A 20,647-nucleotide genomic window follows, 5' to 3' on the forward strand; every position below is an offset into this window, starting at 1 on the left:
CTTCCATAACTGCTCCCACTAGTTGGACCAATATCTTCTCCATGCATTCGTTGTTGATCTGCGGATTTTTGATTTTGTATTCTTCATTCTTCTTCTTTGGTTCTAAAGAAGTAGACGTTCCTTCCCCTCTACTTTCTTCTCTAATTGCACATGCAGCTGCATCATTAGCTTCGATTCTACTAAGGAGTACACGAACATCTATTAAGTTTCTTTCTATCAATAAATCAATGTATTCTCTTTCCCAAAACCAAAATGAGCATCCATTTTCCTACACACATGATGATGTTCGAAATGAGCTATCACAATTGAACCGAAAAATACGGTGACAAAGCCGAATAAAAATAACACATACCCCGTCGTTTTTGCATTTGAAGAACACCCATCCGGGTGCTTCGGCGTGCCCGAAGTTAGCCGCAGCACTGTCCGCGTGCAGTCGTCGCACTATATGAGCGGCATCGGCGAGCCGCGGAGCCACTGCGCAAGCGCCGAGCCCGGCGGACGGCTGACCGAATCCATGCCGGCAAACCGTCGACGGCGGCGACAAGACGAACCCGTACCTGCATGCGGCGATGGGCCTTTGCCGGTGCTGCGCGGGGTGCTCCCCGACCATTCCATCGCTTGGCGCAACCACCAGCGGTTGGAAAAGCCAAATCTGGCCACCCGCGTCAAACGGACGCAGATCTGCAACTTTCCGGCCCGCCGATGCAGGAGGGGTGGCGGAGGGCAACCTCGGGCACGTGGCGGCCTTTCGGCGTGATCCTGCCAGCTACTTTCGTCGAAATCGTTGGTGGCGGCCCGGTGGCGGGGCGGGGGGGGGGGGGGGGGAGGGGCGGTGGTAGGTGGGGAAAGCGCGGGCTGAAATGTCCTCCCCACCAACCGCTCGCGCTATATGTAGGGCGCCGAAGGGCCAGGAGGGGGGACCCGCGTATCACGGGTTGGGGTCGAGATTTTGTCGCGCCCCTCAAAAATATTTACGGGTCGGACGCGTTTGCGGGGTCTGTTCGGGCGGGATTTTTCGCGCCGACCTTCATTTTGACGGTTATTTTGCAGGTTGAGGCTTTTTGCAGGACCTGCTAGAGATGCTCTTTGAGCGGCCACCAATATTGATAGGGTAGGGAAAACCCTTTTTATAGAAGACAAGAAACCAAACTCTGCACTGACTGCGATCTGCAGTCACAAAAGCATTCTCCATAAACAAATGATGTCAGTACTACGTATATAGCATTAATATAAGAGAGAATTCCTTATCTAACACTAGCTTAATTTTTTTGCCTTATTTGACACTGCAAAACTTGTTCTTCCTTATGTAACACCAATGCTAAAATTTGTTCCCTTTTTAACATTTCCATCCATTTTGACCTCTAACGGTGTGAAATGACACATGAGAAGACGATTTTACCCCTGATGAACTTGTGACCAAAATTCTTCCCATAGTAAAAAGCAACAACTTTTTCACAATTTAGTTCAAAATTTGGGCAGAACCTGTAATAAGTGAATTTTAGTCAAAGTATGTAACAAATTTTAAAGGTTCTGCCCAAATTTTAGCATTGGTGTTACATTAGTTCACAATTTAGTTCAAAACTTGTGACCAAAATTCACTTATGTAACACCAATACTATTTAGCATTGTATGTATAAGTAAATTCTTCCCAATGCATGATCTGTAATTTGATGCACATCCAGATCATGCAATTCACTTATACATACATTTCAACAAATAGTATTCAGATTTGCACATAAACATACAGGCCCCCATCCAAGTACACATATCACTTCCAACATATACATGATCACATATATGAGTCCAATCCCACACATACATCATACTCTACATCATACGAGCAACACAAAAGGATTGTCATCATGTCCAGGTTCGCGTACATAGTCCAAGTCCATACATACATGATATGGACTACACAAAAGTGACCTAAGGTTCACATACATGAGTCCAAGTCCACACAACATGACATGAGCAGCAACAAAAGTGACTCTAACTAAAAGAAATTAAATTTGGTTCACAAGCTAAGTCTTCGTTTGCTTCTTGTGCTCATTGCGTGGCTGGCTGGGTTAGTTTTTTTGCTTCTTGTGCTCATTGCGGGGCTGTCAAATGGCACCATAGGACAAATTTCATCCTTTTTAGCAAGCTCCATCTTCTTCCCCTTCCCTGATCTGCTGCCGAGGCCGATTCAGCAGCGTATTGGCCTGAGCCTACAGCTGCTGTCGAGCCCGAACCAGCCGTGCCTTGGCCTGAGCCTCCAGCCATGCCGGCGGTCGAGCCCTCAGCCCATGCCCCGCCCTGGCCCGTGATTGCTGCAGCTGAGACACCGCCTCCTGCTGAAGCCGTGCGCTGACGCAGCCCCTCCGCAGCCGTAGCCGCGTGCTGGCCCGACCCCTCCGCACCACAGCCGTCGCCAAGGCTCGCCATCGCCGGATCCGCGGGAGCGCCAAGGTCGGACCCCTCCGCCGCCGCGCACTGGCTTTGCTCCGCAGCGCCTTCCCCATCCTCAGCACCACCGCCATCCATAACGCCGAATCTCCGCCGCCGCTAGCAGGTTCTCCGCCGTCGCCGCCGCCCGCAATCGCTAGGGTTTGAGAAAGGGGAAGCGGGGAAGGGGATGTGGATCGTGAGAGAGATGCCCGGTTCGGTTCGGTCCTGTTCTGTTTTCTTTTCTCTCATGCTTATGGGCAGGGGCATTTTTGTCCAGCTAAGAAAAACTGACATCACTCCATGCCTGTTTTAACGGTGTGAGCTAACAGAATTGACGGAAGTGTTAGATAGGGGGAAAAAATTTATGCATGATGTTAGATAAGGAAGAAGAAAATTTCCAGTGTTAAATAAGGAACCAATATTTAAAATAGTGTTATATAAGGAATTTTCTCAAGATATATAAGCTTGTACCTAATCGACAACTTGAGTCTTTGGTGTGCTGCTATACTCAACAGGAGTAGGATCCGGTCGAGCATAAATGGCCACAGTTGGCACCTCAGGGCCCGTCAGATTGCATGGCGTTATTTAACGGCATGCCACTGCAATTGTAAAAGTGGAAAACAGAATTTACAGACGCAAAGCTTGGCAGGTTGGGCCGACTCAACAATCCATCTAGTTAATTTGTTTTATCGCTAAAATAAAAGGGGAGCCATGTGCATGATGTGAACTACCAATTAAGTACGGCAACATCAGCAGAAGACTTCGAGGGATCACCAGATGGCACGTTATCCGAACATGATATTCTCGACCGTTTTCGAGGTTTCTTGACTTGATCACTGAAAAACAGGGAATGATGAGGAAGAGAACATAGCTAAAAGTACCGGTTTTTTTTTTCACTTTTATTGTTTGAAAAGCATTGCAACTGAAATTACTGTACCTTGCAGTGTTCTCATCACGCCTGTCAACTTTCGAGTACACAAGTGATGGGAAGTCACTGGGGCAAATTGCAGGTCGCTCTGTTTCTCTATCAACAAAGTTGGTCTGGAAAATAGTTTTCTTTACTTGATTGGCTGCTATCACTAAAGGTAATTCATCTTGACACAGTCTTTTCCATCGCCTGCAGTCACAAACGGCATAACTATTAGCAACAAAGTTTGTGCTTGCTTTGGTTGGTGGGACAGCTCCTCCATCATGAAGTGCATTATCGATTTGAAGTTTCGAGCAACACATCAGAATTACATCATGTAAAATCTGAAAGAGATGGGTTTATGGTTTACCTCAAGCACATACTATCAGTACGGTGAGGAATCATAGCCCCAGCAATCTTGGACCAGCACGCACCAACCTCATGGACGGAAGCCAGTAACTTGGAATCCTCTTAAGGGCGCCATTCCCCATGATCTATATCCGGATCAAGAACATTACACCACCTGTTTAACGAGGATAAAAACTAGCATCACCATCAAACCATAAACTTCCAACTGACATGGTAAAACTACTACCTTACCTCTCGCTGCTTTGACTTTGTGTGCGGCCAGGTAAAAACTGCGCAATCTTATTCCAGCTGCCAGACCTAAAAAGCTTGACAGATACCATGAGGCGCTTGTCCTCGTCCTCAGACCATCTCCCCGCCCTTTTCCTTTCAGGGTTTAGCGTTTTCCTCCACCTAGTTAAGTTTGACGTAAGGTATGTCAAATATACCCCACCCAAGGAAAGTAAGAGAACATCCACGTAAAACTAAGTGAGGACAAAGATTAAATACCATTAGAAAAGATTACCACGATAAAGAGTGATAACAAAGGTGCCATAATAGAAAGCATGATCCATGTAAAATTAGTGAGGAAAAATATTAAATTCCGTTAGAAAAGGTAACCATGATAAAGAGTCATAAGATATGTACCGTAATAGAAAGACAAGTCAAAGAACAGTACCTGTTAGAGCACTGGTTGCCAACGCGACCAACCAGATTAGCTGATACAAGTTGCCAGTTACAACCAAAAGTTTTGACGGCAACTACAAGTTGAACATCTTCCTCTTTTGTCCAGACCCTCTTCAATATGTGGGGATTAAGACTTCATTGATAACGGGCAAAGCACTGGAAAGGAGTTCTCTGTGTGCCCAACGCAACCGCAATATTAATCCAATTATGCATTCCTCTTTCTTGGACAGTTAGTATAAGTCTTTTCTCCTCACATGCAGTCCAGGCGTTGTGATTAATCAGTGGATCATCATAGTTTAGCCACCTAGAGAATACAATTACAATTTCTTGAATTAGGACTAACCAATTGAAAACACAGATGCAGACAAATACAGCAGAAACGTTAAATAACAATATCAGGAGAGATGGCAAAGTAAGATCTGGTGAAACTTTTGCAAGATGAGCGAAATGAAAATTGCTCCGTGCGCTAGAAGGGAAAAATAACTTGTAGAGGGAAAGTACCTTGATTCGCATTCAGCACCGGATCGACCAGGCAGGTACATAGCAGCAATATAGTCCCAGTTTACTAATGGTAAGACTGACCGGAGAATCTCGTGAGTCGCCTCAAAATTACCCCCAGTGTTCGTCAGTGCATAGGCCATATCTACAGCACTGAAGTCACCACTGGAACTGCAGAACAAAAAAGGAATAGCAGAATAAGATTTCATGTCAAATCTTCTAGCAGAAGACCAAGTAAAATTATATTAAAACCCATAAGTTTGGCATCAAACCCACATCTCAATTTGCGGAAAACAAATACCCCAGTAGCACAACTATAGAGACTGTAAAGACTGCCAATTCATGATTTACTAGCAAGATGCCCGTGCATTGCACGGAACAACAAGATGCATTTTTTTACAAAACATCTGTTGTGATTGACCCATGCAGGAGTAATCCCATGTGTAAAAACTAATGATATCTCGAGAATTTTATCGGAAAAATAGTATCTCGAGAATTTCATCGGAAAAATGATTTCTCGAGAAAGATGAGAGATAAGGTGAGGAGGTGTGGGGCGTGGTGGTGACTGGTGGTCGGACTGGGCGGAGGCATGGGGATATATCTATGTTAGATATATACTGGACGGCGCCGGCAGCGGCCACCATGCCAGATTGTTCCAGAGACTTCCTTTTTTAATTGCTCAACAATGAGGTTGTGGGAGATAAGGATGAACGAGGCAAGGCCTTATCTGTAAATGTGGAGAGAGGTGCGGGTATTTTTTGTAAAATTGTCATGGTTTGCTTTCTATCCATCAGATATAGATCGGACGGTCTATATTACAAGATGGCAGGCACACCATCATCACCAACTCAGTTTTTTATAAGAGTAGAGATAGATAGTTCAGTCAGAAACCCATTGAATTCATATTGATAGAAAACCATCAAGAAAAATGGAAAATAGCTATTAGAACCATATACTCCCTCCGTACCTAAATAAGTGTCGCTGATTTAGTACAAAGTTAGCATAGAGTTGTGCTAAATCAACGACACTTATTTTGGGACATAGGGAGTACAAAACTTTTAACACTCTTGAAGCTTAAAAAGGGGTGCTCTTCAAGTATTAGCAAAGAATAATTGATAAACTATGACAATGGGTTGTTCAATGTGATATTAAGTGATTAAGTCATGATTCAAAATCCATGACCGAAATAGAAGATGAAAATGCTACATTGGTGCAAGAGTTCAATAATTCGACAAACCTTCCATTCTTCATGGAGTCCTTAATTAACATTTCCTGATACTGCTGCTTTATTCCTTTAGCAAGCCTGTCTTTCTCTGTATCTGACCATGAATGCTTCTGAAGCGAAATTGGGAATTGCTTCAGAACTACTTTGTACTTTTCAATATGAGGGTTCTCAGCTGGGCCAAGAAGCAATGGAGACATCTTACATTTATTCTGCAAGAATAGAATACTCTTTTGTAAGTGTCGTATTATCTGTTCCTAAAAATCAAGATAATCACTTGACAGTCATGTTCATGCACATGACAGAGCAATATGTGACTATATTCCCATGATCCGCGAGCTACCTTGTTTTTATGTACCATTCTCTCCATTATGAAACGGAAAACAATGGTTCGGGCAACAGAGGAAGAATATGTAAGTGTACAATAGAAACAATATTTACAATTGATCTGTCTAATAAATAAATTGATTTTAGTGTGATAGAATAGCAATTCAATATCCCTAAAATTAAGAACAGCAATTCAATTAAATTCCACAATATACATACATGTTCACAAGAAAAGGATCTTAAGTAATTTAGTCAACAGACTCGACATGACTAGGATACGAAACCTATTCGCCTTTTCATACAGGTATTTACAACTATCTTATGCAGGAAACAAGCGTTGGTGTAGAAAAATCTGTAATGAAAGTTAATAACTATGTGGCGTTTTCAGAGAACAAATAGGAACATCAACAACAGAAGGTACAAGTGCTCTATAAGTTTATATATCATAAGGTGATTATATATGTTATCTAATATACAATACACAGCTGTAAATACTGACGTTATTACCTTTGCGGATTGTGCGCTTTGTTTTTCAGAGGAAATCAATCGAACACGAGGATCCACCTTCTGGCATAAAAAATTGCTAAACGATCTTCTGCAGCTTAACTGATAGTCCATAAGGCATTTGACGCGATCCCTAAGATCCTTATTTACTTCAATCTTTGCTTCAATGTTAATCATCTTCCTTCTAATAAACTTCTGGCATGCTCTGTTCTTCTTGAGAGCATCCACTAACAATAGTGCAGCTTTGGGGAACCCAGTTTGAGTGAGAGCTTTCGTATTTTTGCTCTGTACATCCTCTTCACCAGGTCGATGTGCAATAAATTCATCGTCCCCTCCTTTTGATGCCTCATTTTTCATGTTTTCCAATGGACCAGTGGAGGTACCTTCAGTAGGTAAATAAATATTAAGGGCCCCTTTATGTATCGACATATATGCCTTTTTACACTATACAGGAATTATGATAACATTGTATATGTTGAGTTTTCGATTATATACTGGTACACGTGTCTTCAAGAGAACAGGGCTCTGCTTACATGTAATAACTCGTGAATCAGAAAATCAACCATATATAGCATCTAATTTGTCAGCAGAGAGTTTGTAATGGGTTATTATAATGCATTGCAATTCTGGTATCAGGATAACACTACATATTGTGTTAGCACAGCCCACAGTTTAACATTCAAAGCTAACACTGTATGGAAGTTACTACAAATGTAGCATGTTTTAGTTACTAGCCTTCATAAGACATCATTGCTACATGAAATTCAGAACAGTAAAAAATCCGAAATACTATAAGAAAATAATGGCCATCCGATAGTTCTTTCCTACCAAACGAAATGCACTTAATATTTTATGGTTAAATGTAATCAAAATTCAGCTTGGAAGTTTCTCATGGTAAAAAAATTAGATATCTACCTAGAATAGGGATTACCAGGCTATATCATACTATCCTAGATGTACCATCAAAGAGACATGTTCATACACAAAAGAAATGCAAACACACACAAAGTCTCGAACAAACCGAAAACACTCACCAGGCGCTTCCAAACTGGAACCGGAAAGAACTGGATTGTGAGTGGACTCACCGGAGTGGTAGTGCGAGAAGCGGCGCTGTATCGCACGGAGCATCTCGAGGTCATCCTCCATGAAGGAAGGCGGCCAGATGCAGATCGGGCGCAGCGAGGAGGGCGAGGCCTTGTTCAGGTGAAGGTTCTCGCGGATGCTGCGAACAAGGGCAAGGTCCTCCTCCTCCTCATCAGACAAGCCATCAGTTGCCGCCACCGCCGTTGTCCAGCTGATGGGAACTTGAGTTGTACCAATTTATGCAAATTACACGCTACAGGTTAACCTTATCTTTCTTTCTCTTTTTCCTTATTTTATCTTTGTTCTAAATCTTAAGCTTTCTCAGTATAATATGCTAATTACAAGTTTGTTTCATTATGTATCTGATAAGCAGAGCTAGATTGGTGGAAGTACAATTTGCAATTTGCAATCTGATAAGACATCATTGAACAAGAAACGGTGAACCTAATGTGATGATCTGCAATACTAGATTGAAGCTTGAGACTGATTTAACACCCTAAAACATGAAGAACACATTAACGAGTGGCTGCTGCATAATAGCATTAGTGTCAGATGCAGTAGTGGCTGCAGAAGACGAGCCAAGCAGAGGGCTGGACGTGAGGGGCGGACATGGAGGACGTCGGGGGCGTGAGACAGGATGGCGGGGCACGGCGGGCGGGGTGTGGCACAGGGGAGCGGCGCGCGCCGGTCCTGGGGCGCTGCTGACCTCCATGGCGTGGGGGAAGGAGCGAGGGAGCAGGAATGCGGGATGGGGCGGAGATGGGGAAGGGGGGGAGGCACCTGCGCAGCCGCCGGTCGCCGCCGGTCTCCCTGCTCGGTCGCCGCTCTCGTTTTTTTTGTTTTTTTTGGAGAGCTTGTCGCCGCTCTCGTCTGCGACCACCTAATCCACGCGCGGGTCGGAGAACACCTACCGAACGCGCACTCCCCTGCGCGATTTGGTCCAGCTCATTACAGGGCGCGGGCGCCATTTTATTTTACGTTTACTTTTTCGGCTTTTTTCGTTTTTTTTATTATTTTCCCTTTTGTTTTCTGTTTTTACTACTTTTTAAAATTTATACAAAATAGAGAAATGATTCCATATTGTAAATTAAAATCGTAGATTCGAAAAATGTCCTTGAAACCAAAAAATGCCCAGCCCATTACGGGGCGCGGGCCCCATTTTCTTCTATTACGTGTATATTTTCCCTTTTCTTTTCTGTTTCTACTACCTTTTATTTTTTATACCAAATATCCTTTCAAAAACAATTATAAAAAAATTAAATTCTTACATATTGTAATAAAATCACAGATTCACAAAATTTCCTCAAAAACAAAATAATTTGTGAACTTAAAAATATTTCAAAATTCAAAAAATGTTCAAAGATTTCAAATAATGACAATGTTTATGAAATTCGTAAAATGATCACGAATTTCATAAATGTTCACAATTTCAATAAAACTCTGGAAAAAAAACAATATTCATAAATTCAAATAAATCACAAATATAAAAAAAATGTTTATAAATTCCAAAAACCTTAGTGAATTAGAAATATAATAAATTTCAAAACTTTCATGAAATAAAAAAGTTCATCAACTAAAAAACACAATTTGAAAAGTGTGACATTTCAAAAAAAATGTTGACGAACTTAAAACGTGTTCAAAATAATCCCAAAATGTTCTGGCATTTAGGTAAAAATGTTCACAAACTGTTAAAAATGTTTTCAGCAAATTAAGTTCATGAAATTCAACATGTATTATTTAATTGTGAATTAATTAAAAGGAAAGGAAGGAAAATGAAAGGAAAAAGCAGAAAAAACCCAAAAAGAAAATTGCAGAAATAAAACCGCTCTTATAGGTGAAACCGGAATAGATTCAGAGTTTTGATCATAAAGATTCCACTGATCCCGTCAAAAGGAGTCCAACACCTGGGATAGGACGGTACATCTAAGAAATTATTCCATGAATCATACTCCCCCTTGATGCAGGAATTGCAAGGATAATGTTTATATCGTATCATATTTCATACGTTTTTTCACTTTGATTTATTTTCTCTTGTTTGTTTCTTATAAGATGTGATATTGCCCTACTTCGGATAATGATTAACATAGACAAATGTTGTTCAAATGAGATACTGGTCTTCGTATTTTAACCGCCATTCCCCAACAGTATGTACACATGATTCATGGTTTTTTTTCTTTTGTAGACACTCTATGAAGTTCTCACTACAAAACTAAGAGTTTGACTTATATGTTCCTACAATTGTCAAAGTGCTAGAATATATGAAAGAAGAAGACAGGGATGACATAAACAGAAGGCAAGCATGTCGTCTTCTTGTTTATTTCCAGTCTTTTGATTTTGTGTTCTACTTAGGGGTTATGTCCACTATATTGCTAATCACAAACGCAATATCATTGGCAGTACAATAGAATAATCATATATTGTGAATGTCATTAAATGTCTGCATTCAACCAAAGCCTCCTTAATGGAGGTAAGGATTGATAGACATGGGACCCCAGGCCATTTTTGTCCTGGGTTCGCCCCCGTCTCTCATGGTGGAGACATGCCAAAAGATCAGTGGAGAAGATTCTAGTGGTGTCATCTCTGACCATGTGAATACATCAGTGGTGAACAAGCTCAATAAGATATTAGAAATGAATAAGGATGCTACCACTCAGTGCTGGATAATTTTGAAGCTTGTATTTGATATATGATCATATCAATGGTTCACCTCAAGCCGAGTTGTACCACTGAGTTCAACCAAAATAACTTTCACGAAATACTCTCCAAGGCTGTTGAGACCATGCCGGGTGTTGATGAACGCATTCTCATGAGTGGCAACCATTGCGAGATATCTGTCAGGCCTCTGCTTCTCTTGTGGAAGAGGAACAGAACGAGCTCGTGGCACAAGGTTATAGACGTGATGCACTAAGAAGTGGGTGTTGGTTGTTTCAGTCGCCAAAAAAATCTTTGTTTGTTGTTAATGGTGTGCATGTGGAGTTTATCTTTCTAAGTTATGTTTTATGTTAGAAATGATAAAATTTTGTTCCAAATGTCATATTAATTTTTTTCATGGGTCCAATCAACCCCTTTGACCTGGAGTTTATACATATTTTATACTAAAATTTTATACTTATCATCCTACCGTGTTAAGGATTATATTTTTATTACTTATTTGGCATACTTAACAATATAACAAAGTTAAATATTAATTATATTATTTATTTATTATATATTTGGAATATATATTACTGAAAAATACTCATGTGTTGCACTGAATTCAATTTGTACTTTGTAGCAAAATTGATTTTGCAAATATTTTTGATACTTATGTAAATTATATACATATCTATGTTACATATATCTCTAAAACATATGGTTTGACAAATATCGTAATAATGGTTGTACTATATGATTAGGAAAACATATATGTAGAAAATTCTAGAGTACAAATTTAATTGTATGTAAGGAATTGTTTCAGATATACTCGGTTTTTGGAGCATCCATGCACTAATTCAATCATATATTTGCTAAATCATATGGTTTAACAGATGGACCTATATACTCTTTTTAAAATAGAGTAATGGATGTACATCCGTACACCCATGTACTGTAGCGCCCTAGATTTTAACTCAACCTGGCAGTGCTACCACACAAATCTAATAATACGAAATCTTGGAATATTTAGAAGTTTCAACAGGGTTTCTCTTGTTTAAACGGACACCCATGTCACGCAAAAAGACTCACATAGGTAGATGAATATTATCCAATTGTTATACTACAACTAGTACATAACAATCTGAGTGTCGTCTAAGGATTGTATGAAGGTATATGGTGTGCTCAAGTGATGTAGTGATGCTGCTCCCTTGCCCATGCATTTCACTACTCGATGTACCTGAAATCCAAATAAAATCCAACAAAGAAACAAACAAGAGTGAGTAATGATTACTTAGCAAGTAGTACAATTTAGATCCATAGAAATAACAATTAGTCAGAGAAGGTAAATCTATAACAGAAGAACTCTGAACCAGAATTGAATATTTCGGTAATACCGAATCATCACATTTGGGGCTCTCCGGAAATAGACACGTCCCGTGTCGCTCTCATCAGAGACTGAAGTAGACATGACCGGCGTTCCACAATGGTATTTAATGAAAAAGTCGACCAAAGTCTGAACTGGACACTGAATGACATAGCGGACTTTCCACAACGGGGTTACCGAAAAAGTCGACAAATGCCTGAATTGAACTCTGAATAACATGGCGGACTTTTATCAAGTTTACTTTAATCATCCTATAATTTTAGGAGCATGTAAAAAATATTAAATTCTTACATATTGTAATAAAATCATAGCTTCAATAAATTTCCTCAAAAACAAAATATATTTGTGAATTAAAAATATTTCAAAATTCAAAAATGTTCGCGGATTTCAAATAATGACAATGTTTGTGAAATTCTAAAATGTTCCCGAATTTCATAAATGTTCACGATTTCAATAAAAACTAGAAACAAACAAATATCCATAAATTCAAATAAATCGCAAATATAAAAAATGTTTATACATTCCAAAAAAGTTGGTGAATTAAAAAATATAACAAATTTCAAAACGTTCATGAAATAAAAAAGTTTGTCAACTAAAAAAACACAATTTGATAAGTCTGACATTTAAAAAAAAATGTTGACAAACTTAATACATGTTAAAAAAATCCCAAAATGCACAAAATGTTCTGGCATTTAGGTAAAAATGTTCACAAATTGTTAAAAATGTTTTCAACAAATTATGTTCATGAAATTAAAATATATTATTTAATTGTGAATGAATTAAAAGGAAAGGAAGGAAAATGAAAGGAAAAAAGCAGAAAAAATCCGAAAAGAAAATTGTAGAAATAAAAACTGCTCTTATAGATGAAACCAGATCAAATCCAGGGTTTTGATCATAAAGATTCCACTGATCCCGTCAAAAAGAGTCCCAACACCTGGGATAGGACGGTACATCTAAGAAATTATTCCATGAATCGTACTCCCCCTTGATGCAGGAATAGCAAGGATAATGTTTATATCGTATCATATTTCATATGATTTTTTTACTTTGATTTATTTTATGTTGTTTGTTTCTTATAAGATGTGATATTGCCCTACTTCGTATAATGATTAACATAGACAAATGTTGTTCAAATGAGATACTGTTCTTCGTCTTTTAACCGTCATTCTTTACTTTTTTTTAACCCGGGTGTCAGTGAAATTGAACAACAATGGTCATTGGAGTGATTGATTGTGTATGTTATTGTCCCTTTTATCCTTTACTGCCCCTTTGGATGTTGATGTTGAAGGCAAGAATTGAATATTGGCATTCAGGTGGCCCCAATATCTCTGTTTTTCGATGGTCAGAACATCAATATGCGTAATCGCAGCTCAATGTTGAGCTTCCTTGGCCAACACTTGCTCGACCCCATCCCGAATTTTTGTTCCCAGTTCTGTGTGGTCAGATATGTATTGAGAGTTGGGACGCCCGCTCCTGCTCACCGCCGACCACCATGGCCGCCGGAGATTGGACGAAGAGGGGCCAGCAAAGGGGTTGGAAGAGAAGATCAGAAGTTGGGGCGGCAAGGGGGCGCAGTCCAGAAGTCTCAGTTCTTGCAAAGGCCTCTGCAGTTCAGGCCTTCTTATTACGTGAATTATGCTACGGACGTGGATGTGCAGAGGATTAGCACCCTACTGCATGTACCTGATGACTCTTCTGAGTTCTACTAGTAAGATCAAGTGGAGAAACTAAACATTGATCTGCCTTGTCGCAACTTGCCTAGCACTCCGGCCAAGTTGCCCTCTGTGATATTTTACACAAAGGAAAGCACAAAATTAAATTATTGAACGATCTCCTCAAATTTGACAGATCCGATCTATGCGCACAGTTTGAATCTCCAACCAATGACAGAAGCCGGGTCCAAATTAAATGTTTTGGATGACGGTTGTGGCCGCAAAATTAAATCGTCATAAGGAGCATGCTTGCGGATGAGGATTTGTGGCTCTCAGGTGCCACACACCCCTATATGAAAATAGCATTAACAAACATATTAGCAAAATTCAAAAAATTCTGAAATTTTGGGATATTAAACTTGGGTGCCCGTTGTACACACGTGTTCAGTTTCGTGGGTAATGGGTACCCGTGGTAATGCCAGTAAAGGACAAAAAGAATCGTATGTGTAGAAAAAAAACTGAATGTAATGTATGTCGGTCCGTAACTCTTACGCCGCGGATACCACGTGCACCTATTCCCCGCGGATAAAAACAGCAGAAACAGATAAAAAAACAGAAATAAACATCATACATAATACTGTGTTGATGTGTGAAAAATCAAATAGTAAACAACTATTTCTCTTTATAAGCATCTACATTATGAATAAAAGGGATACTCATAGCTCGCAAGGCATAAAGCCTTCTACTGGTGATTTAACTGAAATCTCGGCAGTCATAAAGCCCACAGGGTTATTATTACTCACCAGAGCAGGACTTAGTTAACAACAACTGGAGAATACAAAATCCAGTTTTGTCTAATCTAGTTGATATGCTAAGAAATCTTTCTCTTCAATGCATTAATTAAACTAGAAAAAAGAAGAGCAAACATGATGTGTCTAATCTTTCTCCAGTTGTGCCTAATCTTATGCTCGCACCATACACTTTGAGATAAGCGCAATGCACAACGCAGACTATAAAACCTGCAAGTATCAAAGTCGCATCCTGACAACTGAGATGATCAGAATATTTGTGGACAATAGTAAATGACCAAGTTCACAACACATTTTATATTTGAACTAGTTAAGATGCATGTACTCCCTCCGTTCCTAAATATTTGTCTTTTTAGAGATTTCAAATGGACTACCACATACGGATGTATATAGATATATTTTAAAGTGTAGATTCACTCATTTTGTTCCGTATGTAGTCACTTGTTGAAATATCTAGAAAGACAAATATTTAGGAACGGGGGGAGTACTACACTACCAAAGCAAAAAAAAAACCCATATAGAACATAGTTTACTCAAATGATATTCACTCTGGCGTGTTCATTTACCAATTATAGACTATGAACAAAGGAACTGCTATTAAATGCGAGGTAAATTGGTGCAAGGTCTATAGACTGGACGAACCCTGGTAGCCTTCGCTCTCAAGATTCGATGAGCTTTGGCATGAAAAGGTTGTTAGGTTTGAAGTTCAAACGGGGATGGGTAAGGGGCGAACAGACGACCACCAACTCAGATATTTATTAGGGTTGGGAAAGGCTTCATGAAGTGAAAATGTTTGGTTGAGACACAATCATAATGACACTTCTGTGACATGGCAAACACAGTGTCGCACCATAACTTATTTGTGCCTACTTTTGCCCTTCATTTACTATTGACAATGGAACAAGTCGGTTAACAACAGAAAAAAACACACAATCATTATCAGTACCCAAACAACCATATATGCCTATGTTGACCAAACACATGCCACCTTCAGAATAACTGGAAAGCATCTATTGTGATTTTTTTAGTCACTTAGGATGAAAACATCGCAATAAACATGAAAATAAATGCATAACCTACAGAAATCAACTTATGACCGCTAGCAACCACAACAAAGGGCACAGCCTGCCTTTTTAGCAGCAAGAGCAACCATACTCATCCCTACTCACTGCATGCATAATTAAGTTCACAATAAGCAATGCACTACTATACTTGTTACAAGATTCCAGCAGCAGTGATCTCTGATAGATGCCATGCTATTCTGTCAACAAGATTTTGAACATCAGCCATCACCCATAACTCTAATTTAATTAGAACTGCAATAATAGGCTTTCCACAGACCTTTCATAATAAGCACTTGAAGAGACAGTACCTTTACTGATGCAGTGCAGAAGCATCTACAATAACACAAAAGATACATATAAGAGAACATCCCAGAACATTCCAACATGGGGAAAAGCATTGTGCATTTTCAAGATATCAGAACACCTTAGAAGGCAAACGGTAGAGCCAATGCGGGCACCTGAACTCTGGAGCACTATCAAGTAGGCAGGTAGGCATCGTTAGCTTTCTTGAGTAACACAAAAGTAATAAAAAGGATAAACATCTCCAACAATATGTAGCCATATTAAGAAGCATAGACAAGTCCGAAAACTACAATGCAAATCATAGTGCTGGACTTATAAAACACATAATACAAGAATCCAGAAGGCAGCAACCAACAAAAATAATCTCCATGATAGCCACTGAAGCTTGGTTGTAAGCATTGTCCTGTGAGTAAACTGAGATAAGAAAAGCTCATTTCTTTCTCCCACCACGCTCCCTCAGAGCTAGATTGATGGCCACCCCAGGGCCAACATTGTAATAAGCAAGAGAAAGATTGTCCTTGAGGAAACTAGTCCTCACACTCAGCTTCTGCTTATTAGCAGGAAGCTGCAGCTCTCCAGCAATCTGCTCCTTAAGACTGCCGACTGTGTCAGAGAGTGATTGGACAGAGATCTCCAAAACTTGGCCTCGCAAGTTTCCTTCATCAAGGTTGGGCACAGAAACTGAGATGCGAGCAGGGCCCTGCAGGAGGAACAAATAAATTAGCATGACAGCGCAGAATAATAAGAAAGAGAAGTAGGGGATTAGAGTGGAAGTATATGAAAAGAGACATTACCGGATGCTGGGCAAGGAACTGCTCAGCTGGGATCAGAGATGCATCATCTGTTCTCTGCCTCTTAGGTTCTGGTTCCTCAGGTAGAGGTGGCTGCTCCTCCGCAGGTGGTTGTGGAGGCAAAGGTGGTGGAGGCTGGGGAATTCCGATGGGGTTGACCATGGTTGGCATGTTCTGCATGTGCGGGGGAGGGGGCATAGCGAACCGTGGTGGACCAGGCATGAACTGAGTATTATGGCCTGGAGGCGGTGGAGGGATATTACTTGGCATATGACCCATAGGACCTGACATCCTAATCATGTGTTGTTGACCTGGTGGCAGAGGTTGGTGCATGTTGGACATCATATGTGGTGGAACTACTTGCATATGATGGGGGGGTTGGACATGATAAGGCATTGGATTGGGTGTAAATCGGGGAACATTGACCAAGGAAAGTGGTTGGGGAGGCCGGGGCAACAGCATGCCAGGCCGGGGAAGTGGAGCTGGACCAGGAGCATTTGAGGCATCACCCTGTTCTTCTCCACCGACAGACATTGCCTGAGTGGCTGTCCAACCGATGCTCCCAGAATGACCATCCCAAATAACCTGCTTTGGCTGCTCATCCTTTTTCTTTTCAATTTCTGCCTTGACGGCATTAGAAACCTCTTCCTCGGTGGTTCCAAAAATATCTGGCCTTGTACGTGCAAGACCAATAATGTTACGGGAGATCTCATCATCAGGAGCAAGAGTGGTTTCCTTAATCTTGGCCAGCATTCTTTCTTTCTGTTCCTTGTACTTGGGGTCAATGAGCGAGATGCGCATGTGTTCCTCCATCTCGCTGATCGGAATGAGCTCCCCGGTTATTGGTGAGACAACAACCTTGGTCGGGTCCCTCTCCGCAGGGATCCTCTCCTCAGGCCTCTTATAGTTTTTGACAATTCTCATAGGCGGCTCATCATCATTACTGGCCACCTTAACTTGTGCTCCTCCATCATTCTCATCGAGCCTTGCTGCCTTCATTCCTTCCTCGACAAGTTGCATCTCCTCCTCATCCATCTCCATCTCAACATCCTTGGCTGGTTCAGCCAACTCCATGGGTTCCTCCTCTCCCAATGTCTCCATCCTCTTCCGGCGCTTCAACTCTTCCAGCGTAGGCGGCACAGGGAGGCCCTCGAACTCATCATCATCAAACTCAATAGTCTCGACAACGACGAAATCATGCCAATCAATCATGGACATCTGCATCCTCTCCATCTCGACCTCATCCTCCGCCTGCTGCTTGGCCTGCTCCTGCGACCGGTCCCACTCGAGCCGGTTGAGGCAGCGCTCCAGCACCGTGGTGAGGTCCTTGGTCCCCTCCTTGAGCTCCCTCATCAGGGTGGCCACGCCCTCGTCGGGCCTCATCACCCTCGAGTAGATGTCGGCGAGCGCGGTGAAGAAGGGGAACATGCTGTGGGTGGGGCGGAGGAAGTTGAACTGCGGGTTGGTGCTCTCCCGGGACGCGAGGCTGGCGAGGAAGGTCTTGCCGTTGCGGGCGACGAACTGCGCCGTGAGCTTGACGATGTCCACCTCCTCGGTGGTGATGCCCTCGGGGAGGCGCACGGTGTAGAGCTCGGCCTTGGGCGGCACGAGCACCTTGGCGGGCGGGCCGACGCGGAAGGGCGCGGAGTGGTCGGCGGGGGCGCCGTCGGCGGCGGAGTCGTCGGAGGGGAGGGCGTCGGGGTCGGCGGCGGCGGCGGCGTCGGGGGCGGGCGGCGCGTCGGCGATCTCGGAGACGCGGTGCTGGTAGTACGCGTGGTAGGGGTCGGAGGGCTGGAGGAAGTTGAACTTGGCGTTGCCCTGGTTGTGGGCGACGATGCGGCGCTCGAACTCGGGCCCGTTCTTGGCGACGAAGGTGGCCGTCTTCTCGATGATGACGCGGATGTCGGGCGGCGGGTGGATGATGCCGATGGTGCGCGTGTGGGTGGCCACCGTCGGCGCCGGCTCGGGCGGCTTGGAGGGGGCGGCGGCGGCGGGGGCGGAGGAGGGGACGATCTGCAGCTGCTGCAGCCGCTCGTGCTCGCCGTTGGCGTCCGCCTCGCCGCCGTCCGGGACTGCGGCGGGCAGGAGGGGCGCGGGGGCCACCGTTGGGGATCCCATCGGCGGCGGCGGCGGCGGGGTCTAGGGTTTCGGCGGCAGATCGGAAGCGATTGTAGGGGTGGGTGGGTGGGGATCCGGTTGGAGGGGGTGCGGGCCGCAGATTTGGGAAGGTGAAGAGAGGAGAGGAGGTCGGTTGGACTTGGATCGGACCGGTACCCAGCCCAAGTCGAAGTCGGGCTGGTCGGCCGACTCGGCTCGAGTCAGTACCAGTCGTTGTGCCAGAGGCTTTGGTAATTGGTAGCACATTTTCATTTTTCTTTCCCCGTATATTTGATTTGGTGCATATATTGCTAAAAAAATGATTTGGTGTTTGTACATACTGGCGTACCTGCAACAGTAGAATCCACACTCAAATATCCTGCCAGTAGAATGATTTGATTTGGTGTATGTACATGCTGGCGTACCTGCAACAGTAAAATGATTTGATTTGGTGGAGGGTTTTACGAGGTATCCTGCTAGTAGAATCCACACTCAAATATCGACATATAGCAACAGTGAGCCAGTGCAAAATATGTCAGCATGAAGATGAGGACATGTTGCATGCATTGTTGAGTTGTTCCCATGCGAGAGGGTTTTGGACTCAAGCCCCGGTTTGGCTTGAGGTACAACGACCTGATCTACATCCTCTAACATGGTCAAAGGATATCGCTTGTGATCCCAAGTTCTCTAAGTCCGACCGAGCCAAGCTGGTGACGATCATGTGGGCTATTTGGACGTCAACAAATAATATAACTCATGATAAAGGTGGTCTCGACCCAATACAGTCCATGAAAATGACCAGAGATACTTTAGCTTTGCTTGATCTACCAAAGGCTCAGGCCCGGTTGCTTCCGGGCCATGGATGGAGGCCACCCGAGGAGGGGGAGATCAAGATAAACACTGATGGCAGTGTTGCATTGGAAGCTCGAAGAGGAGGAGTGGGAGGAGTTGCTCGATCCCACTCCACTTTCAGAGTTGCATGGTGTAAACCTTATCAGGGGATTACCGACCCCCTTATCTCTGAAACCCTAGCAATCCGGGACGGTGTCATATTTGCTAATTAAGCTCAGGGGCTACGAGAAAGTCGTGATAGAATCCGACTGCCTGGAGGTCGTTAATCTCTGGAACTCGCGTCATGATGATAGGACTGTTGTGGCGCCCATCCTGTCCGAAATTTTGGAGCACTCTACTAGTTTTAAGTCTTTCTGTATTCAATATATTTTGAGAACAGCCAACTACCCTGCTCACCTATGTGCTAGACATGCAAGCACACTGGATGTAACAGAATGTTGGTTTGACTCTGCCCCTGGTATCATTGTAACTAGCCTCCTTGCAGATTCTGCAGGGGCTTCGATTGTTGAATAAAGCTCCAAATATTTCCCCGTCCAAAAAAAATACTGGCGTACCTAGTAGACTTGACTAAGGATGCAAATGGTACAGACAATTTTCGTTCGAGATCCGTATCCGTTTTTAAGGATATGATACGCATAAGGGTGAAAGTTGTTAGGATAATTTTCGTCTGAAATATGGTATGAAAGGGCTAAAAATCGGACATCGGATTCTTGGGATTTGGAATCAAAACACTTTATCTACAATTGATTGGGTAACACGGATATTGGCGCATGAGTGGCTGCCACATCACTTTCTGCAGTTGTTCACTCGGGCGAACGAAGCGAGTGAACAAACTTTTTTCCCTTGCCCATTGAACTCACGGACTGGCCTCACTGACTCTCTTATTTTTCTCCATCTCCCACCTTTTTCGCTATGCGTCCTCCATCCCCTCCCTCCTTGACGACCTTCCCCGGCAATCCTCAGAGGCGATGATGCAGGTGACAACACATAGATCCGGCGATTTTTCGGCATATCGGGGGTCTGGTGGCACGGAGAACACATAGAGGTAGTGGAGGAGTGTG

The 20,647-nt window shown here is 42.8% G+C and overlaps 1 protein-coding gene and 1 pseudogene across 1 annotated transcript; both read right to left on the reverse strand.

Moving 5' to 3' along the window:
• Positions 1 to 1,865: 1,865 nt before the first annotated feature.
• LOC123080814 (myb-like protein L) lies at positions 1,866 to 8,918 on the reverse strand (annotated as a pseudogene).
• A 7,151-nt stretch (positions 8,919 to 16,069) lies between these two features.
• LOC123080815 (probable splicing factor 3A subunit 1) lies at positions 16,070 to 18,842 on the reverse strand. Its single transcript, XM_044503770.1, has 2 exons — positions 16,641 to 18,842; positions 16,070 to 16,546 (listed from the first exon to the last, which is right to left on the reverse strand). Exons 1-2 carry the CDS (start codon positions 18,753 to 18,755, stop codon positions 16,277 to 16,279), a joined length of 2,385 nt encoding a protein of 794 aa, XP_044359705.1. The 5' UTR covers positions 18,756 to 18,842; the 3' UTR covers positions 16,070 to 16,276.
• Positions 18,843 to 20,647: the final 1,805 nt, after the last annotated feature.

This window comes from Triticum aestivum, chromosome 3D (genome assembly GCF_018294505.1).
Source record: "Triticum aestivum cultivar Chinese Spring chromosome 3D, IWGSC CS RefSeq v2.1, whole genome shotgun sequence".
Classification (NCBI taxonomy): Eukaryota; Viridiplantae; Streptophyta; class Magnoliopsida; order Poales; family Poaceae; genus Triticum; species Triticum aestivum.

Coding starts and splice junctions, on each gene's coding strand:
- LOC123080815 (XM_044503770.1), bottom strand. CDS start 18,755: ATGGGATCCCCAACGGTGGCCCCCGCGCCCCTCCTGCCCGCCGCAGTC. Junction 16,547..16,640: donor AGTTCCTTGCCCAGCATCCG/GTAATGTCTCTT, acceptor TTCCTCCTGCAG/GGCCCTGCTCGCATCTCAGT.